The sequence below is a fragment of the Thalassophryne amazonica genome, chromosome 13 (genome assembly GCF_902500255.1).
Source record: "Thalassophryne amazonica chromosome 13, fThaAma1.1, whole genome shotgun sequence".
Taxonomy (NCBI): domain Eukaryota; kingdom Metazoa; phylum Chordata; class Actinopteri; order Batrachoidiformes; family Batrachoididae; genus Thalassophryne; species Thalassophryne amazonica.
The window spans coordinates 63200495-63218511 of record NC_047115.1 but is presented as its reverse complement, the minus strand read 5'-3'; the positions used below and the strand labels follow the sequence as shown (position 1 = coordinate 63218511).

At 43.5% G+C, this 18017-nt stretch overlaps 1 protein-coding gene across 1 annotated transcript in view; it reads left to right on the top strand.

Annotated features, from left to right (window-relative positions):
* The window catches only part of b3gat2 (beta-1,3-glucuronyltransferase 2 (glucuronosyltransferase S)), a 218790-nt gene that overhangs the window by 108138 nt on the left and 92635 nt on the right, over window positions 1–18017 (top strand). The window contains exon 2 of the mRNA XM_034184793.1: window positions 11205–11349. Within this exon, the coding sequence (XP_034040684.1) occupies window positions 11205–11349 (145 nt within the window). The remainder of the gene's footprint in view (window positions 1–11204; window positions 11350–18017) is intronic.

Genomic DNA, 18017 nt, shown 5'->3' with positions numbered 1-18017 from the left:
TAATACTGCCTAAGGGAAACATGTATAAAGTGAATAAAATTGGTCCTAGCACAGAACCTTGTGGAACTCCATAATTAACCTTAGTCTGTGAAGAGGATTCCCCATTTACATGAACAAATTGTAATCTATTAGATAAATATGATTCAAACCACCGCAGCGCAGTGCCTTTAATACCTATGGCATGCTCTATCTCTGTAATAAAATTTTATGGTCAACAGTATCAAAAGCAGCACTGAGGTCTAACAGAACAAGCACAGAGATGAGTCCACTGTCTGAGGCCATAAGAAGATCATTTGTAACCTTCACTAAATGCTGTTTCTGTACTATGATGAATTCTAAAACCTGACTGAAACTCTTCAAATAGACCATTCCTCTGCAGATGATCAGTTAGCTGTTTTACAACTACCCTTTCAAGAATTTTTGAGAGAAAAGGAAGGTTCGAGATTGGCCTATAATTAGCTAAGATAGCTGGGTCAAGTGATGGCTTTTTAAGTAATGGTTTAATTACTGCCACCTTAAAAGCCTGTGGTACATAGCCAACTAATAAAGATAGATTGATCATATTTAAGATCGAAGCATTAAATAATGGTAGGGCTTCCTTGAGCAGCTTGGTAGGAATGGGGTCTAATAGACATGTTGATGGTTTGGAGGAAGTAACTAATGTAAATAACTCAGACAGAACAATCGGAGAGAAAGAGTCTAACCAAATACCGGCATCACTGAAAGCAGCCAAAGATAACAATATGTCTTTGGGATGGTTATGAGTAATTTTTTCTCTAATAGTTAAAATTTTATTAGCAAAGAAAGTCATGAAGTCATTACTAGTTAAAGTTAAAGGAATACTCGGCTCAATAGAGCTCTGACTCTTTGTCAGCCTGGCTACAGTGCTGAAAAGAAACCTGGGGTTGTTCTTATTTCCTTCAATTAGTGATGAGTAGTAAGATGTCCTAGCTTTACGGAGGGGTTTTTTATAGAGCAACAGACTCTTTTTCCGGGCTAAGTGAAGATCTTCTAAATTAGTGAGACGCCATTCCCTCTCCAACATACGGGTTATTTGCTTTAAGCTGCGAGTTTGTGAGTTATACCACAGAGTCAGGCACTTCTGATTTAAAGCTCTCTTTTTCAGAGGAGCTACAGCATCCAAAGTTGTCTTCAATGAGGATGTAAAACTATTGATGAGATACTGTATCTCACTTACAGAGTTTAGGTAGCTACTCTGCACTGTGTTGGTATATGGCATTAGAGAACATAAAGAAGGAATCATATCCTTAAACCTAGTTACAGCACTTTCTGAAAGACTTCTAGTGTAATGAAACTTATTCCCCACTGCTGGGTAGTCCATCAGAGTAAATGTAAATGTTATTAAGAAATGATCAGACAGAAGGGAGTTTTCAGGGAATACTGTTAAGTCTTCAATTTCCATACCATAAGTCAGAACAAGATCTAAGATATGATTAAAGTGGTGGGTGGACTCATTTACATTTTGAGCAAAGCCAATTGAGTCTAATAATAGATTAAATGCAGTGTTGAGGCTGTCATTCTCTGAATCTGTGTCGATGTTAAAATCGCCCACTATAATTATCTTATCTGAGCTAAGCACTAAGTCAGACAAAAGGTCTGAAAATTCACAGAGAAACTCACAGTAACGACCAGGTGGACGATAGATAATAACAAATAAAACTGGTTTTTGGGACTTCCAATTTGGATGGACAAGACTAAGAGTCAAGCTTTCAAATGAATTAAAGCTCTGTCTGGGTTTTGGATTAATTAATAAGCTGGAACGGAAGATTGCTGCTAATCCTCCGCCCCGGCCCGTGCTACGAGCGTTCTGGCAGTTAGTGTGATTCGGGGGTGTTGACTCATTTAAACTAACATATTCATCCTGCTGTAACCAGGTTTCTGTAAGGCAGAATAAATCAATATGTTGATCAATTATTATATCATTTACTAACAGGGACTTAGAAAAGAGAGACCTAATGTTTAATAGACCACATTTAACTGTTTTAGTCTGTGGTGCAGTTGAAGGTGCTATATTATTTTTTCTTTTTGAATTTTTATGCTTAAATATATTTTTACTGGTTATTGGTGGTCTGGGAGCAGGCACCGTCTCTACGGGGATGGGGTAATAAGGGGATGGCAGGGGGAGAGAAGCTGCAGAGAGGTGTCACTCCCGGTCTGATTGGGGAGGGGCCCAGAGAAAACTACAGAGTCCGACATTGTTTTTGCAAAGTTACACACCAATTCAATGTTAAATTTAGTGACCTCCGATTGGCGTAACCGGGTGTCATTCCTGCCGACGTGAATTACAATCTTACCAAATTTACGCTTAGCCTTAGCCAGCAGTTTCAAATTTCCTTCAATGTCGCCTGCTCTGGCCCCCGGAAGACAATTGACTATGGTTGCTGGTGTCGCTAACTTCACATTTCTCAAAACAGAGTCGCCAATAACCAGAGTTTGATCCTCGGTGGGTGTGTCGCCGAGTGGGGAAAAATGGTTAGAAATGTGAACGGGTTGGCGGTGTACACGGGGCTTCTGTTTAGGGCTACGCTTCCTCCTCACAGTCACCCAGTCAGCCTGCTTTCCCGGCTGTTTGGAATCTGCTGGAAGGGAACTAACGGCGGCTAAGCTACCTTGGTCCACACCGACTACAGGGGCCTGGCTAGCTGTAGAATTTTCCACGGTGCAGAGCCGAGTCTCCAATTCACCCAGCCTGGCCTCCAAAGCTACGAATAAGCTTCACTTATTATAAGTACCATTACTGCTAAAGGAGGCCGAGGAATAACTAAACATTTCACACCCAGAGCAGAAAAGTGCGGGAGAGACAGGAGAAGCCGCCATGCTAAATCGGCTAAGAGCTAGTAGCTGTGCTAAGCTAGCGGATTCCTAAAAACACAGAAAGTGAATAATGTGTAAATAATTTAGAGGTGATTCAGCAGAGGGAGTGCTTTAGTTAAGGCACGTGAAGATTACACTGTGAAACAAATCGTTATCTAGTTATCTAGATCAATCTAACTGCGCAGATTAAACAGCTAACAGATACAGCAAAACACCGCTGTGCTCCGGAACAGGAAGTGATACAATACCGCAGTGAGAGCCAACCACCAGTAGAGGCAAGCCAGTCATTTAAGTCATGTCTTTTTCAGTGTAGTGTCTGTCTACCTTAAGAGGTTAGTCAAAAGGAACTTGCAGCCACAATATAAACAGTTCAGTTATTTGTAATGAGCAGATAATAAACATGAATTAAGTTAAGTAAGTTAAGTGAGGCATTTCAAATTTCACAAAACTGACAACATTTAGTTTCTAACAAAATCCCAGCAATAAATGTTGGTTTCTTTTTGTAATGTGTTACAAAATTACAGTTCATTTAAATGAAGAGAACATATTTATCTGGGGGGAATTCTATGGTAAATATATCTATGGTAAATATTGTCTGCAGGAGGAACTGCAGGAGCAGGCATGTGTGCACGTTTTAGGTTTTGAGACTACCTGTGACCTGACCCACTTGCTTGATGCATGTTCCCGGGGCATGCACACTAACATCTGTAAGATGTGTAAACCATTTGGTTCACTGATTTCAAAAACAGCATTTTTAGATGTAGAAGTGTTTATTTCTCAGTAATGTTCACAAAATATATGAGAAAAATATTAGATTTATAGAGAAATCAGCTATTTTGGAGCATTTTCCGCCATCTTGGTTTATTTTACTCAAGCGAGTAGCCAGCTGACATGACGCTGCCTTTCTTTACTCTGCTTGGCAGTCACCAGGTCCTTCATATGGATCCTCTTGCAGATCAAGGGAAGCCCCCACATGATCTATGATGTTGCTGTAGGCCATGGTGTCTGATCACTTGAATTTCTAGCCATCAGGGGTTGAAATTTTAAGTTGTTTCCAGACAGCGCAAATTTTGATCATATTGGCAACAACATGTTATGAATCCATTCATTTTCTATACCCGCTTACTCCAGTTAAGGGTCCTAGGGGGCTGGTGGCTATCCCAGTTTACTGTAAAAACCAGAATGGGGGTATGGTTTGCATATTGGCTGTAAATGTGTCAAAATACATCACAGGAAACTCATTGATGGCTTAAATTGTTCCCAAGGCATTGTACTCAAGACCTAAAGTCAATAAAATCCCAAATTGTAGGTACAAGTAGCTGCCAAAAAACCTTTGGGTTATATTTTTGTCAAAACTGCAACTATAAGTTAACGAATAGACAGTGTTTTGTAAAACAGCTACTGTGTCTTAAGTAGATGAGATTTTTAAATTTAGTTTGTTGTTTTGTACGTCCAAAAGGTGTCCACATAGAGGCAAATCAACATTTTTTTTTCCTGCTGTTAACAATAAAGGTATGAGGAAGCTACAATGTTAGGTTTAAAAAACACACATTTTTGCATTTTTGGGTAATCTCTTGAGGGTTACTCTAGAATTTCTATCAGAAGGGTGGTTGCATCCCAAAATTTTCACTGTTAACGTCTTTAGTCTTCTTTTATATACCCTAGAGCATCAAAAAACACCAATGGCAATGAGTCCTGGGGGGTGCACGGTAAACCACCCTAGCCCACGGACTAGTAGTCAAAGGGCTTGAGGTATGCCAGTCCATCGCACGGCCACATATGGACAGACAAACACATTCACACACACACACACACATGCACTGCCAATTTTGAAAGTTTCCAGTTCACCTAACCTTCATGTCTTTGGATGTGGGAGGAAGGCAGCGCATCCGGGGGGAATCCACACAAACATGGGGAGAACATGCAAACTCTACACAGAAAGGCCACAGGTGGGAAGAGATCCCATGATGCTGTCATGCTGCCATATTATGAATCCCTTATTTACATGCTAGGGAATAAAATTATAGTGGTGCCACAGAAAAACCCTTTGTGACTTAAATCTTTAAACAAACATACACCTTTAATGCTGGTGATATTATAAAACACAAATCAAGCAAATCAGCCAACAAGCTTAGACATCACCTCTCATCCTGAACTGTCATGAAGCTCAGTTATTGTAAATCAGATTGTGAATGTCAGCTTCATTCCCATACTGCTTGATGGAACCGGTATTTCTCACACTTCTTCATTTTTTAGAATAGAATAGAATAATTCTTTATTGTCCACCAATGTGGAAAATTGTCTTCGGCTCACCAACACAAAAAAGACAACACTAAAATACAAACATAGTCATACAAACACACAAATAAAACAAAGATAACATACATAAAATACATAGAAGTAAAGGAAGAAGTAAATAAGACCTAGTAAGATAAATAAAACGTAAAATGAGATCTAATAAAATCAAATAAAACAGAAGTAAAGCAGTTTTCTGACATTTGTGTTGGAAAGTTAGGTAAAATAGGGAGAGGTGATGTCTAGTGGTTAAGCATTGGGCTTGAAACCAGAGGATCCTCTGTTCAAACCCCCATCTGGCCGGAAAATTACTAAGTACTTTTGGGCAAGGTCCTTAATCCCCAAGTTGCTCTGGGTGTGTAATGAGCACCTTGCATGGTGGCACCCTGACAGCAGTGTGTGTGTGAGTGTATGGGTGAATGCGAGGCATTACTGTAAAGCATTTTGAGCTTCTGATATAGATGGAAAAGCACTATAACTGCAGGCCGTTTAAAGTTGCTGTTTGGAAAAAGGGGTTGAAATTCATTTAAACAGATACAACAGGGACTTCAAAATGAAACAAAAATCTGCTGTCTCTGTATGTATTGCACAGCAGATTGACAGCTCTCCTCGTCACCGACACATCAGCTTGAAATCTTGACTGGATTTAATAAACACATCACCCTCTGAACTGTCTTTTTCTTTCTTTCTTTTTTCTTTCTTTCTTTACATCCATGTACCAGAACAGTCAGTAACAACCCAAGTGTTCCACATATACAAAGATATCAAGCCATAGATGTCCATAAACTATGTGTAATCATGTGAAATGACAAAGAAAAAAAATATTAAAATCCTGACGAAAGAGAGGTGCAAAACAACATGGAAAGCCAAGACACCAGCTGAAATCTATGTTATGAGAAAGCAATCCTGCCCCTTGTCAGTGCAAATTAATATCAGCTAGTTCAGTCCCAACTGATGGTCTATAAAAAGGTGTGTCATTACCAAGGTGTCACACAAGAAACATCCCATGATGGGTAAAAGCAAAGAGCTCTGTCAAGATCTTCACGGCCTTATTGTTGCAAAACATACTGATTGCATTGGTTACTGAAGGATTTCCAAATGTTATTTCCTGAATGTTACAGTGAGCACTCTTTGAGCCACAATTTGAAAGTATGTGATGATGAACAGGGTCAGAATGACTGGGATTCAAACAGGACAGACGCCCCCCCCCCCACACACACACACACACAAGATCCAACCACCCAGAGTGTATTCACACTAAAACTGTTGGGAAAGTGAAGTACATGGACCCACGCCAGGGGGCGTGAATGAACTGCCAATAGGAAGTCCGAATAAATAACAATTTATTCTGCAAATGTGCACAAACAACCAAATATGCGTTTAGTCTGTCAATCAAGATAACCAGATGACGCGTGGGCAGGCCCGAGGGTAGGAGAAGCCTAACCAGAGAAGAGCCAGCACCCACGATGTTCCACCGCCAACGGAGACCTGCAATATGCCGGAGCCGCCAAGTCCTGAGTCCCCAGGTGGCCACCACTTCCAGCTGTCAGATCTGGTACTGCTGGCAGGAACAGAGACAGGTTACGGGGTGGGTGTGTGAACACCCAGCAAACAAGTCTGCTGAAAATACAGTTCCTTTCTGGGGGAAAACCTCCACCTCCAAACACAGGAACACAGAGTACGTGCAGTGCCTTATGTATCACTTAATCAAGTCCGAAGTGAGGAGTGGAGACGCCAACTCCTCCAACTTCCACAAACTCGGCTACAAGCTACAAGTGTACAAAAGGTTAACAACTGCAAAAAGCTCAGATGCAAAAAACGTGTGCGTACGGCACAGAACGGCTGAGTAAGTTTACCTTCAGGGTAAGCTGATAACTCGGCAGAGTTCTGATGTCTCTCCCAGGCTTTTATGGGTGGTGGTGATGATGTGATGAATGACAGCTGTCAGCTCCGGGCTCCTGGTGGACTTCCTGCGGCAACTGCGCCCTCTGGTACCTGAAACCCGACAACAGGCAGGGCGCCCTCTGGTGGTGAGCCAGCAGTACCTCCTCTTCGGGTGGCACACACAACAGGACCCCCCCCCCCCCCCCCCAGTGGGCGCCTCCTGGCGCCCGACCCGGCTTGTCGGGGTGTCGCTGGTAGATGTCCGCCAGGAGGGCAGGATCCAAGATGAAGCTCCTCTTCACCCAGGAGTGCTCTTCTGGTTCGTAACCCTCCCAGTCCACCAGATACTGGAAGCCCCGACCCTTCCGACGCACATCCAGCAGTGTTTTTACAGTCCAGGCCGGCTCGCCGTCAATGATGCGGGCAGAAGATGGTGCTGGTCTGGGGGGGCAGAGGTCCGAGGTGTTGTGTGGTTTGATTTTGGAGACATAGAAAACCTCATCTAGATATACGAAGACGAATCGATGCTGGAAGTCCCGCAAGACATCGTTAACAAGTGCTTGGAACGTCGCGGGGGCGTTAGTGAGGCCGAACGGCATGACCAGGTACTCAAAGTGACCTAAGGGGGTGTTAAATGCCGTCTTCCATTCGTCTCCCTTCCGGATCTGAACCAGGTGATAAGCATTACGCAGATCGAGTTTGGTGAAGATTTTAGCTCCATGCAAGGACGTGAACACTGAATCCAATAAGGGCAACGGGTCTCGGTTGCGAACCGTGATCGCGTTCAGCCCTCTAAAATCAATGCATGGACGGAGTCCGCCGTCCTTCTTGCCCACAAAAAAGAAATCTGCACCCAACGGGGAGGAAGAGTTCCGGATTAACCCGGCAGCTAAAGAGTCCCGGATGTAGGTCTCCATTGATTCGCGCTCAGGACGTGAGAGATTGTACAGCCTGCTGGACAGATATTCAATGCCTGGAACCAAATCAATGGCACAATCATACAGTCGGTGCGGGGGAAGCGTGAGTGCCAGATCTTTGCTGAAAATGTCAGCAAGATCATGGTACTCAGCCGGCACCATTGTAAGATTGGGAGGGACTCGGACCTCTTCTTTAGCAGTCTCACCGGGTGGCACAGAGGATCTTAGACACTCCCGGTGGCAGGTTTCGCTCCATTGAGCCACTACCCCGGATGGCCAATCGATCCGGGGATTGTGCTTCACCATACAGGGAAAACCCAAAAATAATCCTGGAGGTAGAAGGTGTTACTAAGAACACAATCCCCTCCCTGTGATTACCAGAGACAACCAGAGTTAAGGGCTGTGGCTGGTGTGTGATTACTGGGAGGAGGGTGCCATCTAGTGCCCGTACCTTCAATGGTGAAGGAACGGCCACCAGAGGGAGCCCTACCTCCTTAGCCCATCTACTGTCTAGTAGATTTCCCTCTGACCCCGTGTCGATCAGTGCTGGGGCATTAAGGGTTAAATTCCCACAGAGGATCGTGACTGGGAGTATTGCGCATTTGCGTGGGACACCCGTGTGGTTTGTATGACTCACTCTTAACCCAGTCTCTAAAGTTGAGTCTTGTTTGACCGCCTGGGGCCCCTGATTCTGCGCATGCTCATTCGAGCTGCAGTAAACATACTCTCCACGTGCCAGTCTCCTTTGTTTCCTCTTTCTCAATTTGGCTCTGCTCGTTTCCATAGCAACGTCAGCAGGGGGAGCTGGTGTCACGTGGAGAGCCCTGGCCTTGGAGCGGGGAGAGGGCGGGGCTGCTTCGGACCCGGAAGGGGGAGGGACGGCACGCACCCGGCCATGTCCTTCGTCTCGCTCCCATTGATGTTCGGCTAATCGATTGTCTAATCGTATAACCAGATCCATCAGCCCATCTAAATCCCGCGGTTGATCTTTCGCCACCAGGTGCTCCTTTAGGGCCGAGACAGCCCCTTTACAAAGGCGGTGCGGAGCGCCACCGAATTCCAGCTGGCCCTCACTGCCGCAACGCGGAAGGTGACTGCATATTCGGCTGCGCTACAGCGCCACTGTCGGATTGACAGTAGCACATTTGAAGTGGACTCGCCTCTGTAAGGATGATCAAACACCTGTCGAAACTCCCTAATAAACCCAGTATACGTCGACAGGAGCCGTGAGTTCTGCTCCCAGAGCGCCGTAGCCCAGGCGCGTGCCTTGCCCCGAAGCAAATTAATCACATAAGCCACCCGGCTGTGGTCTGACGCATACATCACGGGGTGTTGTGAAAAAACAAGCACGCACTGCATCAAGAAGTCCGCGCACGTTTCGACACAACCCCCGTACGGTTCCGGGGGGCTGATGTAAGCTTCGGGCGACGGGGAGGAGACCTTTGAACTACCACTGGATCTTCATTATCTAGCGACAGGCCCACAGGAGGAGTGGCTGCAGCCGCGCCTGATGCACGCGCCTCCACCTGAGCGGTGAGAGCCTCCATCCTACGGGTGAGGTGAATATCCTGCTCGGTTAACAGATCCAACCGAGCAATTAAGTTGGTGAGAATGTGCTGCAGCTCACCCAACTCACCTCCTGGTGGAGCCTGCACACCTTGCATTTCCATTGGTGGTTCAAATGGTGGAAAACACCCCTCGGAGTCCATGACGTGGCCGAGTTATCCTGTTGGGAAAGTGAAGTATACGGACCCACGCCAGGGGGTGTGAATGAATGGCCAATAGGAAGTCTGAATAAATAACAATTTATTCTGCAAATGTGCACAAACATCCAAATATGCTTTTAGTCTGTCAATCAAGATAACCAGATGACACGTGGGCAGGCCCGAGGGTAGGAGACGCCTAACCAGAGAAGAGCCGGGACCCACGATGTTCCACCGCCAACGGAGACCTGCAATACGCCGGAGCCGCCAAGTCCTGAGTCCCCAGGTGGCCACCGCTTCCAGCTGTCAGATCTGGTACTGCTGGCAGGAACAGAGACAGGTTACGGGGTGGGTGTGTGAACACCCAGCGAACAAGTCTGCTGAAAATACAGTTCCTTTCTGGGGGAAAACCTCCACCTCCAAACACAGGAACACAGAGTACGTGCAGTGCCTTATGTATCACTTAATCAAGTCCGAAGTGAGGAGTGGAGACGCCAACTCCTCCAACTTCCACAAACTCGGCTACAAGCTGCAAGTGTACAAAAGGTTAACGACTGCAAAAAGCTCAGATGCAAAAAACGTGTGCATACGGCACAGAACAGCTGAGTAAGTTTACCTTCAGGGTAAGCTGATAACTTGGCAGAGTTCTGATGTCTCTCCCAGGCTTTTATGGGTGGTGGTGATGATGTGATGAATGACAGCTGTCAGCTCCGGGCTCCTGGTGGACCTCCTGCGGCAACTGCGCCCTCTGGTGCCTGAAACCCGACAACAGGCAGGACGCCCTCTGGTGGTGAGCCAGCAGTACCTCCTGTTCAGGCGGCCCACACAACAAAAACACAGGATAAAGAGACCCCATACTTAAACAGAATGCAGTCCACTATCTTTCTTTTCTCTCGTTTGCTCCTGTGACTCCTCACACTGCTTCCAGCCTTCAGCTTCATTTAGTCAGCCACAGCATCCCTGCATGCTGCTTTCATCCACATTTGACATAAGAGCAATCAAAAGTCAGTTCTCAGCTTCAGAACATCATAATAGCCTGAGTGATATGATCCCTGTGGAAATGTGATTTTTGATGTGGATCATCTCATGCAGATGTGGAAGAAAAGTCTCACCTGAGTGCATTTTTACATATTATTTTCATTATTTTTTCTATTTTTATTTATTCATTTTACTTCTACTCAGGGTGATTGTTGTTGTACTTTTTCTTTCTCCAGAACTACTGTGACTGGTCAGAAAACAGATTGTGGATCAGTAGAGGGTGAATGTTTGATTTATCTGCCTCCAGCTGTTTTCTCATAAAACACCTGTCAAACAGACTGAATCAGGTTTCAGTTCATCACACAGGCAGAGAAAGTAGTTCTGCTGAAGTTTTATGAGAAGAACTGTTGTTGTCCTTTGAATTGACACATCTTTATTCCTTGTGCATGCATATTTGCATTTGCATGAATGTCACAGTTGTGTTATGTGCGCTCTCTCTCTCTCTCTCTCTCTCTCTCTCTCTCTCTCTCTCTCTCTCTCTCTCTCTCCTCTCTCTCTCTCTCTCTCTCTCTCTCTCACTTCTTCTCTGTAGATGCGAAGTACTCGAGGCGTGTCTGTGTGGCCTGTGGGATTTGTGGGTGGCAGAGCATATGAGCGCCCACTGGTATCTGGCGGTAAAGTTGTTGGCTGGTACACTGGCTGGAGACCGGACCGCCCCTTCGCCACTGACATGGCAGGTAAGGAGCAACTTGGATAATATAAAATTGCATCATTGTTAAGGATGGATCAGTACCACTTTTTCTTTGGACAAATATGAGTATTTTAATACTTTCAGCAACTATGAATACTATGGTGTAGCAGTTAACTGACAAATCAAAACAAATTTTTTTACATACCATATTTTTTATATTTTTTTGTATTATTATAAGTTGCTGTTTTGTTTTGTTTTTTTTTTGTTTTTTTACTAGCTTGGCAGCTACCAGGCACATCCAGACAGATTTAATTAAAATAAAGAGAGCAGCACAATCACACCACATTGTGCACTGGGAACTTCTTCCATTGTCATCATCCTCAGAACAGACTAGAGAGCAGGTCCTGCTGCAGAGTTAATCTACATTCAGTAACAACTCCCAGTGATAGTGGGGCTGTGAGATTCAGATTGTATTTGTTTGGATTTTTCTGTTTCTTTCAGGCAATAATTACAGGTTTGCTTGTTGTTGTTGTTTTTTTTATTCTTTGAAAGCCTCTGTCATCCCTTTCTTCTTCATGGAAATCTCTGATGCAATTTTGGCGATTTAACCATATGAAACTTGATGCACAGACAGCATGTGCAGAAAATTATGCCTACGGAGAACTGAATTGCTTTTTTTCTCTCTCTCAGTGATGTTTTATTTGCACTATTTTCAATAAAAAGCATTTTCTTTTTTGGAAACAGACTGGTTTTGAGAAAATACATTTTGAGACACTGAAAAATGCAAATAAAAAATCTTGTTACTTTCCCACATTTGTTTCATTGCAGACACTATGAACCCAAGATATTTCATGATTTGTGTGGTCAAATTTAGTTAATTTGTTAACATATATGTATTCCTGTATTTCAGGCCTGAAACACGTTTAAAAAAAAGGTTGAGACAGGGAAACTTAGGGCTCGTAATGAGGTAAATGTCATTTTCTTTTTGCTGCTCTCATTTTGTTCATGGTCACCAAATAAGAGAACAGCATTGATACTGCGCTTCTTGCCAGAACTCCAGTGGAGAAACAGACGTTGCTCCTGGTCTTCCATCCAAGTGCTAACTAGGACCCACTCTGCTTAGCTTCTGAGATCTGACAGGATTACACAGAGCAGACTGGCTACTAGTAATGAGGAAAATAAAATTAAATAATGAAGGAGGTGATTTCAACAAGTGATCATAATCATGATTCAGTGCAAAAACAGCATCCACGAAAGGCTGAGTCTTTGAACAGCAAAAAATGGCCAGACAGTCTCCAGTTTCTCAACAAATGGTTGACAAAATTATTGAAATGCTTAAAAGCATTTCAGATTGCACTGCATCAAGAGCCATCATTCATCAATAGCTAATACATCTAACCAAAAAGAGCAAGGGATTACTTTGGGAAACCTTTGTCAAACACTAGAATATGGGGTTACATTCACAAAAGCCACTTGAAGCTTTAACTTACCTTTGACCAGACGTGACATCGACTTCTCTAAACTTGGAGACATCTGGGTTGGATTATCACACATTAGAGACTTGTACTGTGGTCAGACAAATCAATATAAAAGATCTTTTTTGAAGAAATGGACACTGTGTGCTCCAGTCTAAAGACAAAAAGGACCATCCAGACTAGAACAGAATAACAGACAGAATAATAGACAGAATAACTCCAAAAGCTAGGGTTGTCATTATATGTGATTGTGTCAGTGTCTTTGGCAAAGCTAATTTACACTTCTGTGATGTCAGCATTTGTTGTGTTCCACTCCTTGTCTGGCTCAGGACCCCTTCACACATAACACAATTGAAGCCGAGTAGCGCACGAAGGAGGAATTGCATGCCATTGGTGAAAAAATGGAGCCGCCTCAAACGCTTCCTACACCTGTTGCCACAACCATTTGCTCACAGAAGCGGCTGAAAGACAGCGAATGCCCTGCACATGCTCATTCAATCCCCCTCTTGGCAGGTGCCAAATTCCAGGTGCTAGACACTAACATCCAACACCTCTCGCTGGACCTTAGAAAAGGCGGGGCTATTCACGCTCCTGGTATGCTAGTGAACAGCAGGTGACCACATTCGAACTATCTGTGAAAAGTGTCAAAGTGCCCCACGATTGTGGCCTCACCTAGCAACACACATGGGTGTAACTGTGCCAAACCCACCCCACCACACACACAAATGACATGTAGAGTGTGTCATAGTTGTCCGCCCCCAATACAAATGACTTGTGGAGTGTGAAACCCAACACCACCAACACACACAGACACACACACACACACACACACACACACACACCATGAATCCAACATTGTCAGCTGTGGCTGAAGGTCCTGGAGTCCGGTCGCTGTCCAGCACAGTGCGCTGCTGGACCAGCTGATCGTTGTGTCCTGCAGCTCAGCTGGAGAACATGCAGTACACATGTGTGTGTGGGCTCTCACGCCTTCATGAGGACTGGCCAGCGTCTGAGCACACACCACGGTTTGAAGCCGGCCGGCCTGGCTGAAGTCACTTCCACCATATAAATTGTAGTTTACATGACAAACAGAAAGCCTGGAAATTAAATAAAACAAATAAGGGTAAAGGCGTGAATGCATTCTTGCGTGATCGCTTTGCTCATATGGTTTGCTGTAGACACATGGTGCATGTCCGCTGACCACAGACTGACAGCTGGACGTGACTGTGTATGCAAGATGTTACACTGCAACACGGACATCAGACAGATGCAGGACAAACACATAATAATTCATACATAAAATTAAAATCACAGAACAAAGCAACAGAGTGAGCCTTATTTCTGTGACCTGACGAGGTCTGCTGGCAGAGGTGGGCGTGTCCCCCTGCAACGTGCAGCTGTTCAGATATCTGTGCTCACAAATCATAGCTGGAGAACACCTGTAGTGGCTTGTAGAATACGACCTCACATAACTGTACCGTGAAGTGCGGACGTCGGCATGCTGTCCTCACGTGGAAATAAATTAAAACATATTGCTTCAGCTGACTGGCGTGTCAGTGCACCGTTACACTGGTGAATATCGTGCCATGCAGGAAATCACCCCATGGGACAGACCCTCGAGGCGCGTGTCACGTGCGGTTTCCCCACATTGTAATAATTAAAACACAGATCACATTTTCAACGGATCACTGAGTGCTGGACACACCATGCCGACTGATGTGTTCACGACACAAGACACGCTCTTCATGACATGGGAGCTGGCTGTTCATGACATGCGAGCTGGCCAGCTCTTCATGAGACGAGCGCATCAGGTAATTCATGTAAAACATGAAAAAGAGAACAGTAATCCACATCATTTCATTACTTCCTGGTGTATATCTAGGCGGAATTAGAACAGGAATTAGGTATTATAAATTGTGGTGTTTTATTAATTTTTTGCTCAGCTGCTGTGTGCATGACTTTCCACGTTCTTGCACTGTGTTCGTGCACGCGAACACGAACGTGCGCAGAATTGGCACCACAGTATCTTGCACACCTGTCTGACCATGTGTTCCTCCCGACAGCAGGTGGAGTGTTTTGCGTTTCCCCGTTTCGTTCATTGTTCACGGATTTTCTTCCGGTTTTTGCGTCTTTTGTGCTATGTGTAAAGAGGCCCATAAATGTGGTTGTTTTGTGGTCACTTTATCTCCATTTTATGCTTTAGCTGTTTCTTGAGTTCTCCTTTATAGTTTACTGTCTGCTCTTTGTCTGTTGTCTTGTCTGATGTGTCCATGTCACCCGTTCACTCTCACAGCTGTTCCCCATTTTGGTCAGAAACCTCCACAGCACAACAGAATCACCCTTTTTGAGTTCATTTGTCAAATTACCCACAACAAGTGCCCCTACAGAAGGTTATGTACATTTAAGACATTTTGTTTGTTCAACCTATTTTCATTCCTCTTGATAATTTTGCAGAGCAAAGGTTGTATGTAATCTGTTTTATTTACTTATTTATTTTTTGTCTTTGTTCATTTAAAAGTGTGTGTAAACCCCTGATGTCCTTGCCCATCCACCACAATGTTAATTACTGTGACTAATGTGCGTACAGTTCAATTACATGAGGCAATATCCAAACTGAATACCTGATACTTCCATCAGCATTGGTGCATTCCTAATTAGTGTGTGAACAAAACTGGTTGTGAGTAATTGTACATAGATCATAAATTTCTTCAGTAAACAGTATTCATCTGCTGAATCCAATTTTCATTGTCCATCACACAAATAAACATGATAAAAAGAAGACGGCATGAAACAAAATCGAAGGAATCACAGCTCGTCAATGCTGAGACACATTTCTTGTACTATATTTATGCTGAAATTTTTCTCAAAAATTAGAACTGTGAATTTCATTGCCTGGAAAAAGTATGGTGTCATGAGGTCCCTCTACAGACATGTTTGATGGTGCTGAGATCTTTACAGGAGAATTAGGGTCCAATTTTTAAGGCTCTCGTTTCTAGCTGTCTCACTGTATTGTTTTGAGACTTGGATACTAAGCAGTGCCATAACACAGTGAGTAGATAAGCAATTCTGTGGTAACAAAATCACAATGACAGCAACATCTTGCCATGTTTTTAGCTTACTATTAAAATTTTACTCTTATCTAATTCCATTTCCTTAGAATTGCCCAGATGCCTTTGGTACTAGGTCTCTTCTTTGAACCCTTGGGTACTGCTAGAATGACTTTCTGCCAAATAAACAATTTCTTTGGGAGAGTACGATGAGAATTATCACTTGCATTATGGGGGAGCGTATTAGACACGTGGTGCATTTCTCAGGGCATGATCCAGCACACAGTTACCTCAAAGCTGAAGATCCCATGGGTTGGAGAAGGTCAAGGGGACTCACATGTTTCACCTGGTTGCGCAGATAGATGGCTACTTTCAAAAGGTGGGAATGGATGGTTGCAGAGGTGGTTTCCATCTTGGACACAAGCTTTACTTGTGTGGTGGATTTAGCGACGCGCAGCACCAACGCATGCTCCCTGACCTGACAAAGAAAACTCAAAGACAGCAGCCAACTTTCTTTTTAAACACGTGTTCCAACAAAGAAAATGTTGATACATTTCCCAAACCACCAGTGTGGCACGATGTTTGTATCAATGTCACATGAGTGTCACCAATAAAGTATTTATCTTAGACCACAAGTCTGCTCTGCTACAAATAATTACCTGGAGAATACAAAATGCTGGGATAGGCTCCAACACCCCATGACCCTTAATTGGAGTAAGTGGGTATAGAAAACGGATGTCTATTAAGCAAAGTGTAAGGGTGTTGTGAGTTAGTTCTGCAATGCAAAAATTTTTTCAAGTAAACATTGTAAAAACAGTTTTGCAAATGTAATTTTTAATAGGATTAAGATAGTCGCGAAATTATAATTTTAAAGCTGTGCTAATAATGCCAAAATTAACAAGGCACTGTGCAACTACCCAACTGTAGTAAAAGCTCACTGCTGGCCATTAGCACCCCATTATAGAATATGTTGCCATTTTGGGCCGATTGTGTGGAACCACTGAACTGGTACATTGTGCACAGTGCACTAAGCTGTGTGTATATAATGCAACACTGCATAAACACGTGGTCATTCAGGGCGAATAGTGAACGTTATTTTGTCGTGTGTGTGTGTTTGTTTAAACTGCTTTGAGATGTTGGTCTATGAGCATGAGTTCCATTATGTTCCAGATTGCCTACAATGGGACATTGTGTTGTCAGTTCAGCTGCTCCCATTAATGTTCAGATTCTTTACTACAGCGGATAGAGGCAAATCCACATAGGTATTTGGCACAAGTTTTACGCCTGATGCCCTTCCTGACACAACTCCAGTTTTACCTGGAGAAACACACACAGCCGCTGGTGTTCCAAAGAGGTCTCCCATCCAAGTACTAACCAGACGCTGCACTGCTTAGCTTCTGAGATCTGACGGGATCAGACTTACACAGAGCAGACCAGCTGCTGCAAAGGGAAATTAGCTTTTTACCTCCGCCAAGGAGGTTATGTTTTCGGTCGGGTTTGTTTGTTTGTTTGTTTGTCTGTCTGTCAGCAGGATAACTCAAAAGGTTTTGAACGGATTTTGATGAAAGTGAGTGGTTGGAAATGACAAGAGGAACAAGTGATTTAATTTTTGTGGTCATCCGGATCACGATCGGATCACGATGCTAAGGCGTTAGCATGTCTATGGCATTTTCAGTGTTAAAAGTTAGCATTAAGCAGTTGCAGCTATCACGTTCGGGTGCATTTGTTTTGAAATTGTAATATTTCTTAAATTTATTTTTTTATATATATTAATAATCTAATGATTATTATATACAATTTTAGAGAAACAGACAAAAAGAAATAGATCACTGTGCCAAGGAGGGAATCTCTTTAGGATCAGTGACCCTATGGCCTTGTTTAGAGAAGTGTTTCATAAATGTTAAAAAAAAAATTCATATATTTGCAGTTTAGTTAAATAATAAATTGAATTTTGTCTCTTATTTGTTTTTGTCTATAAGCACATGCAATATCAATATCAGTGCTGAGATGACAGTAGCTTCTGGGAAAGGTGCAAGTTGCAATAAACTGTGATGCCAAGCACTAAGGATACATGCTATCCAGTCACAGCAGATGAAACTTTTTTTACTACTGAGCAAACATCACTGTTAGACTTTTTTAGGTTCAGTGATTTCACAGCGTGTAGATGTTATGGCGTCAGTGACCCCATGACC